Raw genomic sequence first — 24,813 nt, 5'->3', positions numbered from 1 at the left:
TTAGTCCTGGCTGAACTTTCTCACGTGGGTCTGCTTGGAGCCCTGGATATCATGCTGCTCCTTCCGAAATGATGAGTGGACCCTCTTGCGCCTTTCAAAATCCTCCCGATACAGATTCCTGCAAAACAGAGAACATAGGGTTATTTTCCCTTGACAGAATCCTATTTAATGCTCACTGCTTTAGAGCAATCTTCATAACAACAAAGGTTAAATGAAGTCATTATTTATCATTATGTTAAAAGCTCACCATTCAGATACCTTACACCTAACATAAATATATCTACCATATATCTCAGTAAGGACGATGTAATAGTCCCTTGAATACACTCAACACCTCAACTGATTGACAATATTGACAGCATTGAGCTTTTAAACTGATACCTTTTTACCACTTAATAATCCATTCTTAGCCATGACCCATCCCAATGCTCATAAGTAACCCATTTAAATTAAATCCACTGGCTACTGAACTCACTGCTTGTGAAAACTGGCCATCTCCTCCCTCTCTTCCTCAAGGGCTCTTTGGGACTCGCATGCAGCCATCTGGGCAGAAGCAAAAAGGAATAAATATTCTGTATTTTCTAAATACATCAGAACACTTTCTTTCAGTTGTGATTTTATTTTTCTTACCAGATTTTCCTGCGCCCTTTTCTGATGAAATTTGATCTGGGGAGAGACAGTAAATAGAATATCTGATATGTAAAATCGCTCATAGAATGTGAACCAATGTAAATCTTGAAGATGACTGCCCTGTAATTATTAGCAGTGCTAGGTGAATGTGCTCACTTGGGCTTTGAGGAAATCCTCCTTCTCTCTATTTATCTTTGTGAGCTGCTGGATCCTCAGCTCGTAGTTCTCTTTCAATTTGGCCAATTCAAGCTGACGTTTCTCCTCTTGAGCCAGTATACTGCAAAAAAGAGAGTACAGGGCCTTTTACAGCACAAATGATTATTTTCTTCAATCTTACAGTCAAATTAGCATTAACCTTACTCACTACAGACGTAAGTAGCATAGAAAATAAAATAACAAGATCCTAAAACCAAGTTCCTGTTACCTCATTTACAATGTCATGAGTGAAAAAGCCTGTCCGTCCCTGATTAGTATTTTAATTCATACTTACTGCTGTAGAGCATTATCTTTGTCCTCACACAGCTTGGTGATGGTCTCAAGCTTTTCCTCACTGGCCAGGAGCTGGTTGTTAAAGATGTCCCTCTCATACTTGATGGATGTATGGAGTCCGTACATTTCTTCAGCCACGTCTGCATTTAGTTTCCGCAGCTCCCTGATTGTACTCTTTTGTAAATATGAAAGAATGTAAATGTAAATTGGTCCATAGAGGTCCATGGGCTATTTTAGCTAGGATTTCTGATGAATGTGCCAAAAACACCAAGATATAATTCTATCCCCATGATGGGCGTAATTGACACTGACAATATTGACAAATAAGACACACACGTCAATTTCAGCTTCTTACCTTCAGCTCCCCATTCTCACTCATTGCTGACAGCAGCTGACTGTCAGCTTCCTTGATCATGAGTTCCTTTTCCTGGATCTAAAATGGACAAACACAGGCAATAAAAGGTGATGAAATGTGTTCCCAAGACCTACATTCATGTAAAAAAAATCCTATGACAAATCCGTGACTTTCGTGAAGCAAGCACACTCTATTGGTAGTCTTGGGCAAATGTGCTCACTTTGGCATTGAGGGAGTCCTCTGTTTCCCTTCTCATCTCCAGGAGCTCCTTGATCCTCTGCTCATAGCTGTTTTTGAGCTTTTCCTGCTCAAGCTGATGTGCCTCAATCTGAGCCCGACTCCTGCAAAACAGAGAGCACAGGTCCTTTTACAGCAGAACTAAGTATTTTCTGCCTCAGCACAATTAGTATGAACCTCATGTAGAGATGAAGTTGCAGCTAAAATTGGAGTAACATCAAGATCTTAAATCCATGTGCCTGTTGCCTCATATACAATATGAGTGTACAAATCCTGTCTTTGCCTGAAGTCTACTTCATACTTACTGCTGTAGAGCATCGTCTTTTTCCTCGAACAGCTTGCTAACCGTGGCCAGCTTTTCTTCAGTGGCCAGGAGTTGGTTATTAAAGTTCTCCCTCTCATTTCTGATGGATTCATGGAGTCTATCCATCTGCTCTGCCACTTCTACATTTCGGCCATGGAGTTCCTTGATTGAATGCTTTTAGAAATATGATATCAATGTTAATATAAATTGTACCAAGGAGGTGCATTGATGATTTCAGCCAGGGTTTTCAAAGAAAACCACAATTCTCAATGTGCTGGAGACACCACAATGCAGTGGTAGCCATTACTGACACCAACAATACTGACAAATGTCACAATGTCAGTTTCAGTTTCTCACCTTCAGCTCTCCATTCTCCTTGGTGGCTGACAGCAGGTGGTTCTCTCTTTCTTGGATTTTTAGATCCTTTTCCTTGATCTGAAATGGAAAAATACGAGCTGAATGATGATGAAACATGTTCCCAGAACCTTCACAAAAATCCCTTGACAGTTGACAATTGTTTCTTGTGACGGAGAAGTTCTGAATTAGTATCAGCTGCACTTCTTCACCTGTGCCTTGTGGGAATGTTGATTTGCTTTAAGCTCTTCCTGCAGAATCTTAATGTGCTTTTTCTGGGCCTTGATGTTACTGGCTGCTTTTGCCTCCCTTTTCTGCTGATCTGTCCTCTCCTTTTCCTTTTCGATAACTAATAACACAAATTTCAAATGGAAATTTAATTTTTTTAAAATAGAAATTTCAGGAAAGTTGGTAAGACATGAACGAGAAATCATTAATATGAATGGCAAAATACAAGTAGATATTCAAAACTTACTCAGGTGTTTTCTGCATTTAACCTGAAGATAAAAGACAAGACAAAACACATCAATACCAAATATTGAAACACATGCAGACAAATGCTGTGCATATTAGGTATGACAGAGGCTTTATGATAGAATAGAAAGAGAGGACTAGGAAACAGAAAAATACACATAATGGCTTACAGTGAGCACCGTCTGCCAGACGAATATCAACATTGTTAGCACTTCCGCTGCCATAATGAGGATATTGGAGCTGAAGGTGAGCAGTGGCTGCCATTTCTCCAGCAGGCTGTTGGTCAGCTGAACAAAAATCAGCAAGAATTGTCTGGGTTAAAACAGCTGCTCACTATGGCTATATTGGGCCAACAGAACCCACCTTAATCAATAAACATATCCTCCACAAATATGTTTGCCAAACTCTGCAGTCCACATTTGAACATTTATAATTCAGCAAAATGATGAATGAAAAGGCACACACTTATTCACTAAGATTATTTTTGGGGTAAATACTAAATGGGATTTCCATGATCAGCAATGCAGAGTGAATTCCTTGTTACAAAAACTAGTTTAAGCTACAAGTAATTCTAACCATTAGATAAACAAAAAATGCTGTCAAAACTTACAATTTCTTGAGCCAGATGGAAAATACTTTTAACAGCTCCAGGCAGGGACCGATCCTCTTCCTGTTTGTAAGAGGAATTATCTGAAACAAGAGAAACCAGACATACAGTTTTAGATATTAAAACATGACAAAATGTGCACCCTACCATTGAGAAATGTTCATATTAAAAGGAACACTGCAATCCAAACACCTGCAAGTGGACGTTCTGCCTCCAAGCAAACTTCCACCTTACGCTTATCTTCTGGGAGGCAAATGTCACTGTGCAAGTCAGCAGCGTTCTTCATTTTGTCATCGGTCTTTTCCTGAATTGAAAAAAGAGATACCGTTTTTAATTGTGCAGTGCCCCTCCTTAAACATGCATTCTGATTACAATGACAGGTTAAAAGGTACTTTATACGCAAAGCAACTTTGTAACATACAATGAACTATGTTTTTTTTTTTTGCCATTGCTGGAGACTGACGAGCTCACAGAAACTCAGAAATCAACTGGTGGTGTACTGGCAATGGAGAAGTATATATTCCCAGAAGTGTTATCACCAAAGACACACATTCACCTCTGTTTGACAATCAGTATCTACTTGAATGTACTTACAGATTCAGTGGGGGAGAGCGGTATGTCCTCCCATCTGAACTTCAGGACTGTGGAAAAGAGACATTTTGCTGAGTAAAGCTACTGATATCACTCCGTTCTTATATACATGATGTTCATACATGCTGTAGCTGATACTCATTTATTTATTTTTAGTATTTTTTTCTAAAGATATAGATACATAACTAGCTTCTAAGGAACAAATGGTCTGAAAATGACAGTAAGCTAGCTAGAAAAAGTTCACCAACATTTAAAGCTAACAATTTAAGTGCCCCAAAGGGTTGGCAAATGTCATTTTCAAGCGGTTTGTTTCTTAGGTGGCTGTCATATTTATGATTATCATTCAGAGATGGCAGGTAAGCAAAATGACCTTGTCACATATAGTTTACATACAGGGTGTTGTTGTTTAAGAATCAGAAATAATAAGGACAATATTTTGAAATATTTTTGGTTACTAGGGTTATTCTCCTGCATGGAATGTACTGTATTGTAGTGTATAAGCAGCGGTCGTAACTCATAGAGACTTTAACGGACATGTCACTCCCACGCTGGAGCTGATTGTAGGTGCTGATCTAGGATCAGACTCACTGTTTACCTTACCTTACCTTATTTTCAATTAGAATAGCCTACTAGTTTTACACTTTTAGTTCATTAGCCGCCTAGCTAAAGAAGGGTTAGGCAGTTATTTAGCCAAAATGTACTTGCCGTTACACAGTCCGTCATCAGATGGGTCACAAATAAAGAATTTGTCGTGCACGCCATATCTCGGCATGCCTATATTAAATAATAAAATAAACAGCGACCAGCGCCAAATCGCTGCCATGATGGCAGTCTCTGTTGCTGGTAGCTACTGTACACGTATGGTAACAAAGAACAAACACTCGAAATCTGGAATAAAATGCGCGATCTTCGTAAAGCCAGGCGATAAATGGTGATATCTAGTATAAGAGCAGTCAATTTATACACCAGCCAAAAGATCAGGTCATTGTGACGTAAACCATGAAATCGTATGATGTCAAAGAAGGCTCGTTGTGTCAGGTCTGACCTTAGATCGTTGAAACGTTCTCTGTGGAGTGTTCTATGAAAATAATCTTAAAAATTCAAATCAAAATAATCCCACTAAATTATGTGTTTTAGTAACCACTTGTTTGTGACTTGTTTACAAGAAATGAAAAGAAATTCATTGAAATGAAATGTTCAAGAGAAACAGCAAATTAAATCAGTCGAACTGACCCGGTTTCACTTAGGGGGCGCTGGTTAAAATTAATGTTACAATATTTTCACAAGATTATTTTACAATATGGTGCACCATGTCAAAAAAAAAAAGACAAATCCAAATTGACTGGGGTCTGACAGCTCCGAAGCCTCACAGTTCAGTGCAGCAGGGGTTCATCGTCCAATGTCAGCTTTGATTGAACGCAATCGTGCGGACGAGTCGGCACACTGATTAATGCTTCTATGCTCTACAGTGTGGCGGGAGAGCTGGTGGTCCGAAGCATCTTGCTAATCATTTGGGAAACAATTGAGACGAAATACGAAATGGAGATGCACTTTTTAACAAACATCTGTTCACTGTTTTACAGATCTAGACTACAATCAATCTGCGCCTTGGGTGGATAATTCTATCGGTAGTTACCTTAAATTTTACCGACAGATGGCGCTGTTACGATGCGCAATAACAATTCCGAATAAAGCTCTGGATTTAATTGTTCAAAATCCCTTTGGAGGAAGAAGAGAGGCACACCTTATACTACCTGCAGACGCACGGTACACTGTAACGACAGAGTACTGACAGGAGTGTGTTACTGTGTGAATCAGGTTCAATCAATGAAATTTAGTTAAAGGGTATTCACTTTCTTTGTTAAGTGAAAAGGTAACTTTTGTTAATTTGAAGAATTCTTTAGGTTAACTGTATAAGGCTAGGGTATAAAACATAACGGGAACCATCAGCAAGGAGCACTCTGCCAAGGTGTGATTTTGCTGCTGTAGACAATCACAGTCAGTACCAGGTCATCACAAGCAAAACACACTGGCATGCCCACACAGGTGTACACTCACATATGCACCAGGGTTATCCACCTGGGTTACAGGTTTTTTCTCCACAGAGAGGTCAACTAATCTGGCCAGATTAGAGGTGCTGTGAATGTATCATATCTAAGGATCCAGCTGTCAGGGTTACAAAGACATACTCCTCTTGGGTGTGTAGCTGAAATACTACAAAACGCAGAAACTTACTATTTTTCAGACATTTTAGTATGGAGTCTACTGTGCATTAGTCTTTTCAGTTCCTGCAAATGGATGACTTGAATCATCAACTTTCTCAAAGGCAAAACCCTAATTTTTTCCAGTTGTTAATGTAACTATGCTTAAGATAAAGTTTTCATTAAGTGTGATGCTTGTGAGCCCCCTGGCTGGTGTCACTCTACGACCAATGTAAGAACCTTTTTGCACTGGCAGCCTTTGACACCATTGTACCATTTGTGATAGCAAATGATATGTCACCATCTTGTCGTGAACGGAGATTAATGCTGACTCCAAGGATTTAATTCTCAGTCATTTATATTCTGAATGAAGTTTTATTAGAAAAAGTATTTTTTAAAAAATCAACTGAGGAAAAACACAACAAACAGACTAAAACAAAAAACATAATCATAGGCCAACCCCCCCACACGGGAATGTAGTATTGCCTGTGCGTGCTGGGCAAACTAAGTAGTTGACACTCTCAAGAGAGACCAACAACTCACTTCACCTCCAGCAACACTGCGATTGGTTATGGAAAAGTAAGCCCCTCCCCTACAGGTGACACAAAGAGTTGTGTTATATAGATGAAAAATTAGCACAACCTCTGTATGGATTACTGGATTATTGACAGAGTGACCTGAGGTAATCTATTTGACTGGATGGACTAAATGGAAGGCAAGCTGCAGTTTCAGGAACAGGCATCCTTGATTACAAATGCTTTGTTCTCACAATACTTAAAACCAAACCAGCAATCATTCTGATACAATATCAGTTGGATCAGGACGTGTCAATGATACTATCAATAAAAAATAATCTCATTATACATTGCACGTTACATTCTTAATGCATATTGCATGGGAAATAAAAAAATAACATTGTTATGATTTGCATTCATCTTTCATGGGGATGAGACATGGATCCAACCCTATTTGCAAGCAAATACAGAAGCACGCACGCACACGCACACGCACACGCACACGCACACGCACACGCACGCACACACACACGCACTCACACACACACACACACACACACACACACACACACACACACACACACACACACACACACACACACTCAGTGTTACCAGTGTGGTTCAAAAGGTCCTCCATGTGACATTTCAGAGGGGGCAGCTGAGTTACGTTCCTAACAAAAAATTGCCCTTTTAAGGATAACAGTCAAACTCTGTGCTGTCTGTAGACACAATTGTTCACTTCCTCAGTGTCATTCTGGTGTGAGCAACTGGACCTGGCAAAGGCCACAATGTGGAAGGCATGTGACCAATCAGAACAAGTGGGGAAGAGAGGCTGGGACACACATGAGAGGCCAGAGCAGGGACAGGAAAAACTGCATCCCATGTGACTCAAAGCAAGTAGAGAGAGTTCCAGAGACCCTGAAACCAAGAGGGGAGAAAGGAGAGAATTAAGTACAGCTGGAGCAACGTGTTGCATTTCCTGTTGATTTCATAAACAATACTGCTATTACCAGTGCTACTTCTACCACAAACAAGTGCATTACCATTAATACATACTTCCATAATTTATATACTTATATGCAAATGGCAACACTAAACTACTAAAATACTAAACACGTGTTAGATAATTCTTTTGAGAGAGATGGGCGATTGAGAGATTGTGTGTGTGTGTGTGTGTGTGTGTGTGTGTGTGCTTATATGAGCGTGTGTGCGTGTGCATGTGTTTATGTGTTCACCTGTGGTTGTTCAGGAATCATCCTAGGCCTTCTCCCCTGAAAGACAGAAACTGACAATTACCTGTTTGCAGGTGTGAAAGCTCCTCTGAGCTCAGTCTGATTGACAGATGTCTACCCCTTGTGAAGCACATTCCACGATAACTATAATCAGGAGTACATATTGCATTGATTCTAACACTAAGAACTAAGAACTTTTACCTCAAGTGAAGACTACAGACAATATTAGTCTAAGTATATACTAACACCAATTAAATATTACATTGCAGTAAAACTATTCCTGAGTACATATAAACCTTATACAAATTCAATGCTACAGTGCAATAATTTAAACTCTCAGCACCTAATAACTAAATACTACGATAACCCTAAGTACATACTATGCCTGTCCCCACATCAGATATACTTCTACACCCATTTCAGACTGACTCTACTTCCAGACTACACCAGACAATGGGTTTATAATCAGTCATGCAGTAAAATGCTGGACATGGACCTCTACAGAACCTCTGTCATTCTGAAATTCTGAGCTCACGCTTACAGGTGATGGGTCCAAGGGTCAGGGGCTCGTTTTGGGAGACTGACCGAGATACTCTGGATCGGCGGCAAGTCTGTGGAGATAAACAAATTAAGTAAGTAACAGAATTTGTGGATGTTACCCGCTCCATGACTGCCCTCTTGGGTGTCAGGCTGGCCTTACAGTGCAGAAGCCTGGTATTAACTGAAGAAATTTCTGTCTCTGTGGAGATCATGTGTGCGTACTGTATATGTAGAACTAAGGGAACAGAGAGAGTCAGTGTTTTGAGAGATCTGATAACATTGCTCCTATTCCGTACCAGTATCACCAGCATGGTGAAAAGACAATGTCAAAGAACAGGACAAATTAAAAATCAATCTAGTTTCAAAACTAATTGTGCTATACTCAGACTGCTGTGTTTGAACTCTTAAGCTCATTTCATATTTACTGTGGGCTGGCATGTCAAGCAGCAAAGCAACTAGATTGGGGGGGTGACATCCCTGCAACCCTGGAAATAAGCAGTATTCTGTGAGTAGGTGGGAGTTCACAGCAACTAGCTAACTAGTTAGATAAAAACATCACAGGCCAACCTGACAACTTCGTAATTAGAAAGGAAAACAATGGCATCTGATGCACAACAGAGCAAAAATAATTTGCACAGAAGCAGGAGGTACCTGGGAGCAGGTGGCCTCTGTGTCATCGCACAGACTCAGACTGCAGTGCAGGTAGAAGTTTTCGTAGTCTCCCATGAACAGGAACAGCAGGGCGGAGAAACGCCGCTGGAGGGGGGGCCTGCTCTCTTCTATTGTCACCAAGCGAGGGTTGCTGGGACACCTGCAGGAGGAGCCCGGAGGCAGGAAAGGTATTGTTTACGAAATGCATGCAAACATACTCAGGTCTACAGCGGGGCCGAATCCAACCCTTCACAGAGGCCATCAGATTAACACAGTTTGTAGATGTGTTTGTTGAGTACTATTAACAGGACACAGTTAATGCTGAACACAAAATTGAATGGTGTCAGAGAGAAGACAGGATTTATATTTCTTCTGTAAGAAAAAGGAACTGATTAAGTTCAATGAAGGGGGTAGAGCAGGGGTCTGGGGGCGGTGTCGGAGTGCTGACCTGCTCTGAATCAGGAAGTGCTGCACAGGGTCTTGTGGATCGGTGGAGGGCGTGGCGTAGCAGTCTTCCAGAATGACGGCAAACCTGTCCACATCTGCCTCCTCCACGGACACTCCCACATGCAGGGCGGAGCCCAGGGGCAGGACGACCGCACCCGTGGTGTAGGGGTCTGTGTAGTTGGCATTGCGGTAGAGAGACATGGTGGCCCTGGCCCTGGGGCCCATCCCCACAACCCCCACCTCCTCCATACTGCCAAGCAGCCATAGAAAATGAGTCACTCACTCTCAGACACACTGGAGATGAAAGATCTGCCAAACCAGGTGATTCTCCCAAAGGTACGCAGCAATAACTGCTTCATTCTATAAGACTCTCTGTGATGATTTTAGGTGCCAAAGAACTAGCATGGTAATTCAGTACAGAAAAAGTAACCACAAATACACAGCTGATACTGAAATGCATAAACAAGAAGGAACAGGCTAGACAGTGACAGAATCAATTAACAAACTAATAAATTATTTTGTTTTGTGGTATTCAAAGTATATGACCAGTGGTATACTGGACAGGGATGTGGTGGGGCATCACTACAAGATACCATAAAGAAACAAAACACAAATTATAACATAAAATCACGGTACTTTGATAGTACAATGTAAGAGACAATAGCAAAAAGACAGCCATGTAGTTATCACAAAAGGGAAGCTGCTACTTAATCTGTAAGACACTCTCCCTCATTTTCTTTAACACGACTCACAGGTAGTTAAGGTTAAGGCATAGTTTAACTTTCAAAGGGACATGTCCTCTCCTGTAGCACCACCAGTACGCTGTGATAATGACCAGGTAAACTCACTTTAAAAATGGCTTGATGGCCACGCCCAGGCTGGCGTTCACATCCAGGGGGTACACGCAGGAAAACGGAAAGCTCACAGGGTGGGAAAACTCTTCGGTGACGGGGTAGACAAACAAACTGTTGGAGTAAACGGCGTGGGTTCCATTCGTCTGTCAGGCACAAGAAAAGAGACACGCAGGTAAGACCCCTGGGGCTGAAGCATAATATAGGAGGTCTTGATTTTTTGATTATGCACAAATTGATGGATCTCTCAGAAATAAAGAAATAACTCAAAAAAAGTTGGTGTTGTAAAATGAAACCTTTGTTTACTGAATCCTATGAAGAGGCACGATAATCATATTTTCAGCTCTGCTGAACGCCTGTCAGTAACAGAGTGAGAGCTCTGTTGTCAGCATGTACTGTATACTGTGCCCCTATGCTGAAAAAACAGTGAAAACCATTTCTGAAAATGTGAATTATAGACCTTTTCCCTCCATGAGAACTCCCCTCAAATCAATTTAATGTGAATATATAAATATATTATCAGCTCTGGTCAAACACAGAACTTTGTATGCACGAAATTGCCAAGAATTTTCACTACAGAGTGGTTTGTGGCAGTTGCTCTCTCTTTTAGCAAATTAGTGTGACATTAATAGCGGAAACGTGTTTTCCCTGTAATTCATGCAAGAGTGTTGGGGCACTGCACCACTCTCAGGAAAAAGAGAATCAAACCAGATGTCACAACCCGATTTAGGCTTAGCATTTCCCAGCTTGAGATAATCAGTTCAGGCAATTACATCCACATCCCGCCGAAGCTTTTACTGAGGTTTTTAACAAACGTTCAGCCGTGGGTAAAGGTGAGCCGTATTTTTTAAATAAATATAAGGAGAAAAAACTGAAACAATGCGAAGACTGCGGAGGCTGGTTCAGGGGCGGAGCCTCACCCTCAGCTGGGTCCCACAGCTGCCCTCCCTGCGTTCCACCTGAAACCACACGGCGCTGCTGTTCTCCTGTGCGCTGCATCTGAAGTCGGCCAGGTGAGCAGATGATGCGTTCAGGCCCAAAACTCCCAGGGGATTCCGGAGAAGCCCCGCCTGCAGGAAGCTCCTCCCGCACACCAGCTGCAGGGTGGGGACGGGGGACGGCTCTGTATGTCACATAATTAAAAGTGCATAAATATAAAGCGGCATTGCGTGTGCTTAGGGATTTCATCTTGACTTTAAGTATTTTGTGTAATAGTGCTAACTGTTGAACATCTTAAAATTCCCTCTTGCCAAGGTAAGCTGACCCATGGAAGCTGTGCTCCTAGATGAAATCTACTGGGAAATTTTTAATTTTAAGTCAATGAGATGCTTTGTCTGGCTATGACCGGATAACAACAATACTATGAAGACAATTTCCTTCCCTAGAACCCCGGCTTTGATATTGAACTCTTTGATAAAAATTGAGCTGATGTACTGCTGGCCCAGTCTGGTGACATGGTCAAGGACAGGATTTGATGCCCATAATTTTGACAGAACTTGCAAAAGGCATGAATTTTTGTAAAGGCAAGTCAGTGGAAGTGTTGGATTAAATTTACTGTGCAGAGTACAGGATGAACATACAGACAAAGGCACTCATCTCCAAGCAGCAAAGCGTCATGAAATTAGGTAAAAATGAGCCAATCTGAATTTGTTTGATCAGTGCATCCTCCTTGCTGAGGAGACAGGAATTGGCTTCTAGAGAATAAGGGTAATAACCGTAAGGGCATAGATTCTTACAATAAGGGCAACTACTTTATCATAACTGCCAAACTAATTGGCAGTTATGATAAAGTTCTGGGAGGGCATTTGAATCTTCAGCTTTGTTTTCTGGTATGTCAGAAATACCCCAGACTGATCTGATCGCCTCCATTTTGCCATGATGTTAGAGAGAGCAAAGTTATTGCTGATTTTTTCATGGGTGATGGATGAAACTAATGACACTGCGGCATGCAGAACTTTCCACTCTCCTGTGTTGTGTAAAAATTGTGGGAATCATTCAAAAACATTTTCTTTTTGACGTTTCACATGCACTGTCCTCGGGTTGTAAACTCTTCGAGTGCTTATCAGCTTCTCTGATTGCAGTGCATGAAAAGTACAATATATTCATTTATATATTAATTTATCTATTAATCCTGTGTTACTGACTTCCCTCATCCTTGGTGGAAGTGTATTTTAATTTGACAGTGTCACCCTGGTCTTACTTACACGGATGTTAAACATTTCATGATGTATGGGAAAAAAGTTGATGCAAATTAATTACTCTTTATTTGAATTGTAAGCTATTATCTTGACATATATTGCATTTGTTGCCTAAGTAATTCCTCCCCTTTCAAGAATGATTTGCTCAAAGTTTTCTTTCAGGAACTACAGTTGAAACATTACATTATATTACATGCATTTAATGTAATTTAATGTTTCAACTGTAAATGCATATAATGTGATGTAGTGAAACAGTATCACCTTGGCGAGACAGGCAGTTCATGACTATCAAAGCTGGATTCAATCATGGATTTTAGAACTTCTTTCCAGCAGAGAAAGAATTCTTCTCATTATTTTTTGTCAATTTAATGCATTTAAGGAAGACATGAGAGACTTCATCCTACCTGAGCAAATCACTCCTGCGTCTTCACCGTGCCCACAGTTGTGTGTCCCAAACCCAAGGTGTGTGCACTGTGTGAGAGCGGATTCGCTGCCTGTGCACTGCACATTGTCCAACCAGATCGGCCCGCTGCCTGGTCCAAAGTGGGCGGAGCTGTGAGCGGACACAGCCCTCCCACAGCCCATCTGTCTGCACACCACCGCAGCGTTATTCATGTCCCATATATCATCACACACCGTTCCCCACTGGCCGTTGTGGAAGATCTCCACCCTCCCAGAGCAGTAATTATTTCCATTAGACAGTCTAATCTGGCCGTCCACTGAAACAAGCAAACAAAAAAGATATTAGAAATCGATATAGCTACTATTTATGCTATATAGCTATAGCTATAATATAGCTATTATAGCTATTTTTACATTTTGTATAATGGTAAAGAAGATTCAGAAGCTGTGAGCACTCACCCACCCATTCTCTCACACCTCCGGTTCACACAGGATTCGTGTTCCCCGCAGGTCCCGCACATCCCGGTGTTGGCATCTGAAAGAACAGAGCACTGCCTGAAACTCTGCTATTCCAAACTGGCAGCGTCAGTAATTACATCACTATTACATACCTTGGATTAATTTCCTTTGGAGACACTCATCCCAAGCAAGTTAAATAATGCAGGGCCTGATTCTTACTTTGAAATGTCCAAATCATTAGGTTTAGGTTTCCTGAATGGACCATATGGTGGCCATGTTTTATCACTATATATTTATACCCACCCCCAATCTCCTGTGACAGTAAATTCTTGATAAGAGAATGTTCACCTGAATTAGTTTCAGCTAGATGGTCAGGTTCTGTTGACTTTTTAATGCAGTATACAGTAAGTGCATCCAAATTTTGGATTCTTCTCTTTGGGCTAATAACCCTTTGAATGGTATGAATTGTAATATCCAACCATCTCGAGACTGTACTAGGGTGAAGAAAATTGCAGGCTTGTAGATTTCCCTCCTCAAGGTCAAATTTCTTCTATCATACATCTCAGGGTCACAAGGTGGTAATCGCGGCAACATTAACAAGTGTATATTGGACATTTAGGCTATTTCTTAGCTATTAGCGTACATAAGTGGAAGATGGGAAACTGGTATCTTTGGTGCATTCCCTCTCTGAAACATTAATTGACTGTAAATAACCTCATCAATATGCCCAGTTTTTTTTTCTCAAAAATAAGTAAGAGCTGACCCCAGGTAAATGTAAGGTAGCTAGCTAGTCAGCTATCAGGCTACTCAGATAAAAATGAAACCAGGTTAGTAAGCTAAATAAAATGAGTATACCTCATTACAGTGTGGGCCACGGCAGGGCTAAGTAATTCCCTGCCACCTCTTTCTGAGAGAGGCAAAAATGGCCACAACCAAGACATATTTTTACACCTCATGCAAGGGTGGAGTTGATTCAGAGGCTGCGAGCACTCACCTTGCCTCTCACACCTCCAAGTGATTTTGTCCTGCCTCACGCAGGTTTCGTCTTCCCTGCAGGTCCCGCACACAGCGGTGTTGACGTCTGAAAGAGCAGAGCACTGACTGAGGAAGTCCAGTACCACAAACCGGCAGCAGCGCTATTTAGTCACTATTACTTGGATGCGTTTGCTTAGTTGTCCTGGTCAGCTTATGTACTTCCCTCTTTGAATATGTCACTTTGTTTGAACATTTACTGATGAAACTGCATTTAAAGCACCTTGCTGACCGGTACAAAAAATGTCTGTGTCCCACCCTGGGTTTCGTCCTTTAACTTTGAGGTTGCAAGTGAAATTCCCTTAATCACTACCCAAAGGAACTTAAGCAAACACATGTCTCTCTTGAAAGAAACGGAAACTGTAAGAAAAAAACGTCTGTGTATGTACATGAATGACACACTTTACCTGCACAGTAGCCCAGTCGACAGGCGCTAGTGCTGACTAACTTGTAGACGAAGTAATTTCCGGGACAGGCTTTGACGTGGATAGGATTTGATTCAAACTGGCAGCAGCCTTGCTCCCAGCTCCCGCAGACGCGACGCTTGACGATTCCGTCCTGCACGGCTGGGTGAGGGGTCTTGAGCCACAGCGGGGCGTCTGTCCCGCACCTGTGCCGCTCGATGCACCTATCTGGCATCTGCACGCTCGATTCGCCCAGGTACAGGCGGTACCAGCCGTGCCAGTCGTCTCGGCTATCACACACCGGCACGCTGTGGTTAGCAGTAAAGTCAGTGGCGCGCCATGGATGATTGAGTATGGAGTAGTGCTGGCAGGGGTCCAGGCAGCGGGGTGTGCCATCGACACTCACGCAGTCCTCCCCCGCCGGGCACACAACATCCCCGCAGCCGAACAGCAGAGAGTGCGAGTCAGGGCGTGGTTCTGAGCTGGCTCCTGACTGCTGATTGGACTGTGACCCATCATGTGGCAGCAAGCAGTCGTAGGACCCGGGCGTGTTTTCGCAGACCAGAGAGGGGGCACACGCCCCTCCGGGTAAGGCGCACTCATCGACGTCCGTGCACCCGCGCTCCGTAGACCAGCGGTAGCCCGAGCGACAGCAGAGCGGGTCGCCGCTACACGCCGTGCGGTTGTAGCAGGTAAGACCGTCGCCCACGAAGCCGTCCCCGCAGCTGCACGTTCTGGTCGCAGGGACGCCAGGAGACGTGCGGCAGGTGGCGTCCTTGTGGCACGCCTCACAGCTGGTGACAACCACATCTGCTAAAGCAACGTCAGGCATGAAAATCACCCGCACTGAAGGCAGACATGCACTGCAACTCTGAATGGACCATTTTAAGCTGTTATCTCATCTGTGTGTTATCAGTCAGTGTGACCTGTTTATTACAAACAGCCCCTGCATTTATGACACACTGCATTCCCTGGGACCTTTTTTGTTGGCCAGATCATTGAGAATTGACTCTATATTTTCCTATAGATGCAATATTAAGCGATGGTTAAGTTCCTGAGCATGGACAAGAAATACTTTGTTTTCATGAAAATAAACTGAATAAGAATGGGATTATGCTCAGCATTTATATTATATGAAACCTGTAGTCATTTTTTATATTTAAATATATTTGATATACTCATGTAAAACACAGCGCAAATAAACAGACAGTATCCACACACTAAAAGGCTTAAATAATTTAATATTCTTCAACCTCCCTTCAGAAGTTCACTGAATAAAGCATAACCTCTGATGGGGCAATAAGGATTGTTTTTTGTTTTTTTTGCCTCTCATGTTCTCAGTCCGGTTTTTCTCTCATCATGAATCTGGATTTAGTGTCATATAACAGTTGATGCTGGTGACATTTCTGATAAACAACGTGAAGGTGGATTGTTATAAAATCAGGACTGTGGATACTTTTTCTTAGACACTGTTATGCTAAGCATATCCAACAGAATCATTAATAAAACGCATTCAATGGTTCATATTCACAATTAAAAGGGGTCATTGTACTACAATACATGCATTCAGATATAATGATTCTGTTTGAACAGCTTTCAGAGGATTTTTTGTCTTCTTTCACTGTTTTCCTTTGTTCTTTTCAAGGGTTATTGTGCCTTTTCCCTCTCAGAATATAAACCAAGGTCTCATGAACAAACCATCAAGCCCAACATTTTAAATCTCCTCCACAAAGCTTTGTACAGTCACACATTGGAAAACACTATTTCTTTTGAGTGTTGTGTGAGAAACTTTACATGTAGAGACAGCAGCTTGACACTATCATATTTGTGCAGCAAACAGTGACACGCTGTTATTACACTGGCACTGACAGCAGCTCCAGTTCCACAGCACTGTATTGCTTTTGTGCTAATGTCATTAGACACTGTATTGTACCTGCGTTAGCAGTAGTGATGACCGGTATCGACAGTAAAAGTACCAAGGCGCTGTAAGTCATCGTTCTTCAGTCTTTTCTTTCCTTTGGTGACTGGTGACTGCACAAAAATTGAGAAAGACAATAACATTAAGGTAACAACAAAGAACTTAGTAAGAAATGTATATTACATTTTTTACCTGAATCCCAATATATTCAACTGATATTCACATTCTGCAGCAATTGCTGTTAATTACTCCAATCAATTATACCAAAGGAATAAACAATAATTATCATACCCTTACCAATTAATTACTGAAGTGATCTGTCGTTCTCCTCTGTGTTCAGGGGTTTATATATCCACTGAAGTGATTTTATAGACAGTGGGACATTGATCAGGTTTAAGGGTGTTTCTAGGAAGTGATGCACTGCCATCATAAACAGCCTGTCATTGACCTCCATAAGTTTTAAATAAACGCATATCAGATGTGTTATCGCACCTTGTTGGTGTTAAAGTTTTCTTATTACCGGATTATACAAAGACATAAAAACATGAATGATACACAGGCTTCTCGTCTTATCTAAAAAGTCTTGCAAATACCGCACATTATTCCACACTCTGGAAGAACAGAGAGGACGAGCCATTCTTGATGGCACCTCATTATATCAATGGTCATAATTTACAGTAAAATGACATCATTTGTTCTGGATTAGGCGGGCTTGTAGAATTACATATTTAACTCCTCAGAGGTCAATTCAAAGGACTCTATGTAATAGTCAGATTGACTTGACTCCAGTATGTGCACCGTAGCTCCCAGTATAAAACTTGAAGTAAAGGACCTTTGTTATATCTTTGATACAAATTTGGCATTGGCAAAAAATTTCCTGGGCATCCTTCTTTCAGAAAAGACATATGTCTACCATTAGATTCTTCTCCTCTGAAGAAACATAAAAAATACCCACATGCTCAACTAAAGGCTAGACTACTGACAGGCCTGCCTACATTATCCTGTCTACAGCTGGTGCAAAATGCTGTTAGACTTTTAACCTGAACAATCCAGAGGTCACATTTTACTCCAGTATGAGCCTCCCTATTCCAGATATGAGTTGTTACATAAATTGATTGATTTTTTTATATTAATTTATGGAATTACCTGTCAACAGTGGCAAAAAAATTTATTCTGGCATCTTCCTGCCATGGTAGGGGTAGATATAGCGTATAGTGAGTAGGGTAGGGTGCTCTTGTCCAAGTATTTCCTTTCCCTAGTGATACAGGTAGGCATGCCCTTGCAATTAGGAGCTTCCCCAGTCTGTGACTGTGGCTTTCCTTCTGAGATGAATATGGAACACTTACCAACACTCATTGCTGTTTTGGACACTGAGGGGAATACAATCCAGCGCCCTTTCAGCAACTTGTGATTTTAGACAAATGTTCAATATTGGGCAGTGAAGCTTAGATTTAGCTGGCTAACCTGTGCCACGTATATTCTTTGGAAATAACTAAAAATAGAAATATGAAAGTAATTTGATGAAAAATATATATTGACATCATAGACCAACATTACGTTACGGTAAAGGACTGAACATGAAACGGTACTTTCAAATATTGATAGGAATTTATTGTTTATCGTTACACCATATTTCCATATCTAAAAAGTATTACACAATCTTGTTGGATCAAAACCACACAAACACACCCTAACAAGTTCAAGGCAGGTAACTGCTATTATCTTTATAGATAAGAGCCATCTAGCCAGATAATGTCTATTCTACATACAAAATACATGGTCAAGTCTGCATGAGGTAAATGATACAAAGGAATATTATGTATTTCGACAGATTCATACATTCCTATATTCTGTGAACATATTATATTACGTTATTGTCATTTAGCAGATTCTCTTATTCAGGGCAATTTACACAGGTTACAATTCATACATGCTATCCATTTATACAGCTGAATATTAACTGAGGCAACTCGAGGTTAAGTACCTTGCCCATGGGTACAGCAGCAGTGCCACAGCAGGGAATCGAACCAGCAACCGCTTGGTTATGAGCCCTGCTCTTTACCACTATGTTACACTGCCACCCACTATCCAAGTTGACAGTCCTCTGTTCTGGTCAAGTCTCATCACATACGATAACTGTAATCTCCTGTCTCAGCATATTTCTCACTTACCACACCTGTTTCCAGAGAAGACTTGCACTTGTTTGTCTTTTTATCTCTAATGCAGGTCATGGCCTAGAGATTTGCCAAGATATTCAACCATATATTGCTAGCCAGGTTACTAACCCTCCATGCAGAAACCAAAACCAAAAGAACACAGAGCATTTACATTTATTCATTGGTCAGAAGCTCTTATCCAGAGTGACCTGCAAAAAGTGTAAGGCACAAATCCAAAAAAGCCACCAGCCTCACACATATCTTTACTCTGGCATGACATTTCGCCGGAACCTCACTGTTCAAAACAATCTCATTCCTTTGTATGCCATATTCCTGTCGAGATGTCATTCAGATGTGAGGCTGAGAGGACTGGCATTGTATTTGTTAATTCTCACAGCAGTACAGAAATATTACATTACAATAAGTTCTTTTAACATTTTCATAATCAAATGCAACAATTATATTAATAATCTACTGGCACTGACAGGGACCCCACAGGGCCAGTAATGAATTGGCTTTGTTCAGCTGCTGGCTCTTCACCTAACCACAGTCTTCCTTGACCAGCTGTTCGGCTCCCTTTCCAATCCACAATCTGGAGGACAGTCTAAAAATCTGTCAGTCATTGTCAAGTGATGTCCCATGAGCACGTCTCCTCAGTTGCAGGTACATCTGCCCATCCCCACAGAGAAACAAAATTCAAGGTTACTTTATTGAAACAAAAACATGACATTGACATAATTTCATGCTCTGCAGTTCTACCCCCCCCCCCCCCCCCCAACTCTCCCCATCCTCAACCAACTATCAGTCTGAGATCTCTCCCCGGCTCCAAAGTACACTCTAAACCTAAGCATTCTTTCACTCCACAGTACATGCAAAACATCATAGGTGGAACACCCATCATCTGGCTAAGAGTGCACCCCATAAGCTTTGACCCCAGCCTCCACAAGGCCTCTATGCACCTTTCCCACCAGCAGGCCTTCACAAGGACCCACAATGGTGACTGGTAACTTCTCATACTCTGAAGCAACATTAAAGGCATCAATTCCTGGCAGCGGTTCAATTCTACCTGACAGTCTCTGGACTTAAAAGTTATTTATTTAAGTCCAGAGACTGTCAAGTGACTGGAGGGACGGCTGTAGTCGGCCTTCCACCAAACAGCAGCAAGGGAAAGGATGTCATGGGTTTACCGACCTGTTTATGGTCCCAGCATCTTAGCAGCCAGGTATATGCTGATCAGCATAGGGACAAAGAGAGAAAGACAGAAAGAGGGAGGGAGAGCAAATACAGTTGAAGCCCAGGCAATGTGTATGCAGCATGTAATGGAGATGTGTGACACTTTGCAGCCTCAGCACTGATGAACTATGGCAGCAAATGAAAAGGGCTGAGTGTAAGAGGTTAGGAAGTCTGAACATGAAGATGATCCATGACTGCCCTAGGCCTTCTAGAGCAGAAACCTGCTAAAAAAAAACAGGGCCCACCAACAAAAATGAGTGGAAAGAAAGGAAAGATGTGTGCACAGAACAAAGCCATAGACTGCTCTCCTTTTATAAGACTATAAGACACAAGGTAAAGACCTAAAACTCTATGGCAGCATTTCCCAAACCTCTCCTGGAGGACCACTTGTCCTGCATGTTTTAGATCTCTCCCTGCTCCAACACAGCTGATTTAAATGATCAGTTTGTTATTCAGCAGCTTCAGGAGTTCATAAGGAGTTGATCATTTAAATCAGCTGTGTTGGAGCAGGGAGAGATCTAAAACATGCAGGACAAGGGGTCCTCCAGGAGAGGTTTGGGAAACGCTGCTCTATGGTATAGGGATTTATGTGTGAAAAAGCTATGTCACCAGACTGTGTTTTTTATTACTGGAACAACACTTACTGAAATGTCATTACAAAGACACAATATTTCTGTTTTTTTATTTCAACTATTGATTTTACTTTTATTCAATTAATAATTAATCCATCTATCTGTCACAGTGCTGGTAATAATCTGGGGTTTTGCGAGGTCTTCTCTGTCTGCTCCTCCTAAAAGCTGGCTGGCCCTCTCCTCCCTTCCTCTCAGGCTCCTTCTGCTGCACACCATTTTAATTGGAAGGAAAGAGGGGAAAATTAATATTTTGTCTTGCTTGTGGGAAATCCATTGAAAATCCTTATTAAAAGCTTATAATACAGGAATACAATTCTATAGAATCATATAACACACAACAGCTACAGTCTTGCATATAGAGTGCTCAGTGTTAAATCCTGGCTGAACTTTCTCACATGGTTCTGCTTGGAGCCCTGGGTTTCATGCTGCTCCCTCCAAAATGATGAGTCCACCCTCTTGCACCTTTCAAAATCCTCCCGATGCAGCTTCCTGCAAAACGGAGAACATAGGGTTATTTTCTCCTTACAAAATCTTATTTGATGCTCACTGCTTTAGAGAAATCTTCATAACAATAAAGATTAAATTAAATTAAGTGATGATTTATCATTATGATAAAAGCTCAAATTTTAAGAAACCTTATACCTAACATAAATATATCTACCATATATCTCAGTCAGGAGGATGTAATAGAAGTTGGTATTCAAGTCCCTTGAATACACTCAACACCTCAAATGACAGCTTTGAGCTTTTAAGCCGACACCTTTTTACCACTTGATCATCAGTTCTTAGCCATGACCCATCCCAATGCTCATAAGTAACCCATTTAAATTAAATCCACTGGCTACTGAACTCACTGCTTGTGAAAACTGGCCATCTCCTCCCTCTCTTCCTCAAGGGCTCTTTGGGACTCGCATGCAGCCATCTGGGCAGAAGCAAAAAGGAATAACTATTCTGCGTTTTCTAAATACATCAGAACACTTTCTTTCAGTTGTGATTTTATTTTTCTTACCAGATTTTCCTGCGCCCTTTTCTGATGAAATTTGATATGGGGAGAAACAGTAAACAGAATATCTGAAATGTAAAATCACTCATAGAATGTGAACCAATGTAAATCTTGAAGATGACTGCCCTGTGATTATTAGTAGTGCTGGGTGAAAGTGCTCACTTGGGCTTTGAGGAAATCCTCCTTCTCTTTATTCACTTCCATGAGCTCCTGGATCCTCAGCTCGTAGATGTCTTTCAGTTTGGCCGACTCAAGCTGCTGTTTCTCCTCTTGAGCCAGACTCCTGCAAAAAAGAGAGTACAGGGCCTTTTACAGCACAAATGATTATTATCTTCATTCTTACGGTCAAATTAGCACTAACATTACATACAGATAGAAAATAAAATAACAAGATCCTAAAACCATGTTTCTGTTACCTCATTTACAATGTCATGAGTGCAAAAGCCTGTCTGTCCCTGATTAGTGTTTTAATTCATACTTACTGCTGTAGAGCATTATCTTTCTCTTCACACAGCTTGGTGATGGTCTCAAGCTTTTCCTCACTGGCCAGGAGCTGGTTGTTAAAGATGTCCCTCTCATACTTGATGGATGTATGGAGTCCGTACATTTCTTCGGCAATGTCTGCATTTAGTTTCCGCAGCTCCCTGATTGTACTCTTTTGTAAATATGAAAGAATGTAAATGTACATTGGTCCATAGAGGTCCGTGGGCTATTTTAGCCAGGATTTTTGATGCAAATCACAAATTTGAATGTGCCAAAAACACCAAGATATAATTCTATCCCCGTGGTTGGCGTAATTGACACTGACAATATTGACAAATAAGACACACACGTCAATTTCAGCTTCTCACCTTCAGCTCCCCATTCTCACTCATTGCTGACAGCAGCTGACTGTCAGCTTCCTTGATCCTGAGGTCCTTTTCCCGCATCTAAAATGGCAAACACAGGCAATAAATGATGAAATGTCTTCCCAAGACCTACATTCATGTAATAAATCCTTATGACCAGTAACAAACATGACTTTCATGAGGCAAGAGCCCTATATTGGTAGTATTAGGCAAATGTAATCACTTTGGCATTGAGGGAGTCCTCTGTTTCCTTTCTCATCTCCAGGAGCTCCTTGATCCTCTGCTCATAGCTGTTTTTGAGCTTTTCCTGCTCAAGCTGATGTGCCTCAACCTGAGCCCGACTCCTGCAACACAGAGAGCACAGGGTCTTTCACAGCAGAATTAAGTAAAGTATTTTCTGCCTAAGCACAATTAGTATGAACCTCATGCAGAGATGAAGTTGCAGCTAAAATTGGAGTAACATCAGGATCTTAAATCCATGTGCCTGTTGCCTCGTATACAGTGATATGAGCGTACAAAACCTGTCTTTGCCTGAATTCTACTTCATACTTACTGCTGTAAAGCATGGTCTTTTTCCTCAAACAGCTTGCTAACCGTGGCCAGCTTTTCTTCCGTGGCCAGGAGTTGGTTATTAAAGTTCTCCCTCTCATTTCTGATGGATTCGTGGAGTTTATCCATCTGTTCTGCCACTTCTACATTTTGGCCATGGAGTTCCTTGATTGAATGCTTTTAGAAATATGAATCAATGTTAATATAAATTGTACCAAGGAGGTGCATTGATGATTTCAGCCAGGGTTTTCAAAGAAAACCACAATTCTCAATGTACTGGAGACACCAAGATGCAGTGGTAGCCATTACTGACACCAACAATACTGACAAATGTCACAATGTCAGTTTCAGTTTCTCACCTTCAGCTCTCCATTCTCCTTGGTGGCTGACAGCAGGTGGTTCTCTGTTCCCTGGATTTTTAGATCCTTTTCCTTGATCTGAAATGGAAAAACACGAGCTGAATGATGATGAAACGTGTTCTCTACCTACACAAAAATCCCTTGACAGTTGACAATTGTTTATTGTGACAGAGAAGTTCTGAATTAGTATCAGCTGCACTTCTTCACCTGTGCCTTGTGGGAATGTTGATTTGCTTTAAGCTCTTCCTGCAGAATCTTAATGTGCTTTTTCTGGGCCTTGATATTACTGGCTGCTTTTGCCTCCCTTTTCTGCTGACCAGTCCTCTTCTTTTCCTTTTCCATAACTAATAACAGAAATTTCAAATGGAAATTTAATTTTTTTAAAATAGAAATTTCAGGAAAGTTGGTAAGACATGAAGGAGAAATCATTAATATGAATGGCAAAATACAAGTAGATATTCAAAACTTACTCAGGCATTTTCTGCATTTAACCTTAAGATAAAAGACAAGAAAAACACATCAATACCAAATATTGAAACATGCAGACAAATGTTGTGCAGATTAGGTATGACAGAGGCTTTATGGTAGAAGAGAGGAAGATAGGAAGAGAGGACTAGGAAACAGAAAAATACTCATCATGGCTTACAGTGAGCACCGTCTGCCAGACGAATATCAACATTGTTAGCACTTCCGCTGCCATAATGAGGATATTGGAGCTGAAGGAGAGCAGTGGCTGCCATTTCTCCAGCAGGCTGTTGGTCAGCTGAACAAAAATCAGCAAGAATTGTCTGGGTTAAAACAGCTGCTCACTAGAGCTATATTGGGTCAATAGCACCCACCTTAATCAGTAAACATAACCCCCATAAATCCATGTTTGTCAAACTCTGCAGTGTAAATCTGAAAATTTAGAATTCAGGAAAACAATAAAAGGGCTCGTCCCCTTTGTTTGAAAGGCACACACTCTCTCATTCACTGAGATTTTTTGTTTTTATGAACAGTTTACATGATGAATTCCTGAAAACGGTGGAACAGTGAAATGTTAAATACTAAATGGGATTTCCATGATCACCAGCAATGCAGAGTGAATTACTTGTTACAAAAACCAGTTTAAGTAATTCTAACCATTAGATAAACAAAAAACA

The 24,813-nt window shown here is 41.3% G+C and overlaps 1 protein-coding gene across 1 annotated transcript; it reads right to left on the bottom strand.

Moving 5' to 3' along the window:
* Positions 1-22,522, bottom strand: LOC118787146 (uromodulin-like). Its single transcript, XM_036542603.1, has 18 exons — positions 22,398-22,522; positions 22,078-22,198; positions 16,950-17,004; positions 14,977-15,783; positions 14,532-14,618; positions 13,081-13,404; positions 11,399-11,601; positions 10,476-10,624; positions 9,629-9,877; positions 9,181-9,340; positions 3,014-3,130; positions 2,373-2,450; positions 1,695-1,802; positions 1,475-1,552; positions 1,121-1,218; positions 787-907; positions 476-543; positions 1-118 (listed from the first exon to the last, which is right to left on the bottom strand). Exons 1-18 carry the CDS (start codon positions 22,520-22,522, stop codon positions 1-3), a joined length of 3,066 nt encoding a protein of 1,021 aa, XP_036398496.1.
* Positions 22,523-24,813: the final 2,291 nt, after the last annotated feature.

This window comes from Megalops cyprinoides, chromosome 1 (genome assembly GCF_013368585.1).
Source record: "Megalops cyprinoides isolate fMegCyp1 chromosome 1, fMegCyp1.pri, whole genome shotgun sequence".
Taxonomy (NCBI): domain Eukaryota; kingdom Metazoa; phylum Chordata; class Actinopteri; order Elopiformes; family Megalopidae; genus Megalops; species Megalops cyprinoides.
Note: the sequence above shows the minus strand (reverse complement) of the source record. Positions and strands in the feature narration are given on the sequence as shown.

Excerpts from the sequence above, each read along its gene's own strand:
- LOC118787146 (XM_036542603.1), bottom strand. The coding sequence starts at position 22,522 with ATGTACGGACTCCATACATCCATCAAGTATGAGAGGGACATCTTTAAC. Across the intron at positions 15,784-16,949 it reads CGATGACTTACAGCGCCTTG|ATGTGGTTGTCACCAGCTGT; the intron begins GTACTTTTACTG and ends TTGCTTTAGCAG. Across the intron at positions 9,878-10,475 it reads GCCATCAAGCCATTTTTAAA|TATGGAGGAGGTGGGGGTTG; the intron begins GTGAGTTTACCT and ends GCTGCTTGGCAG.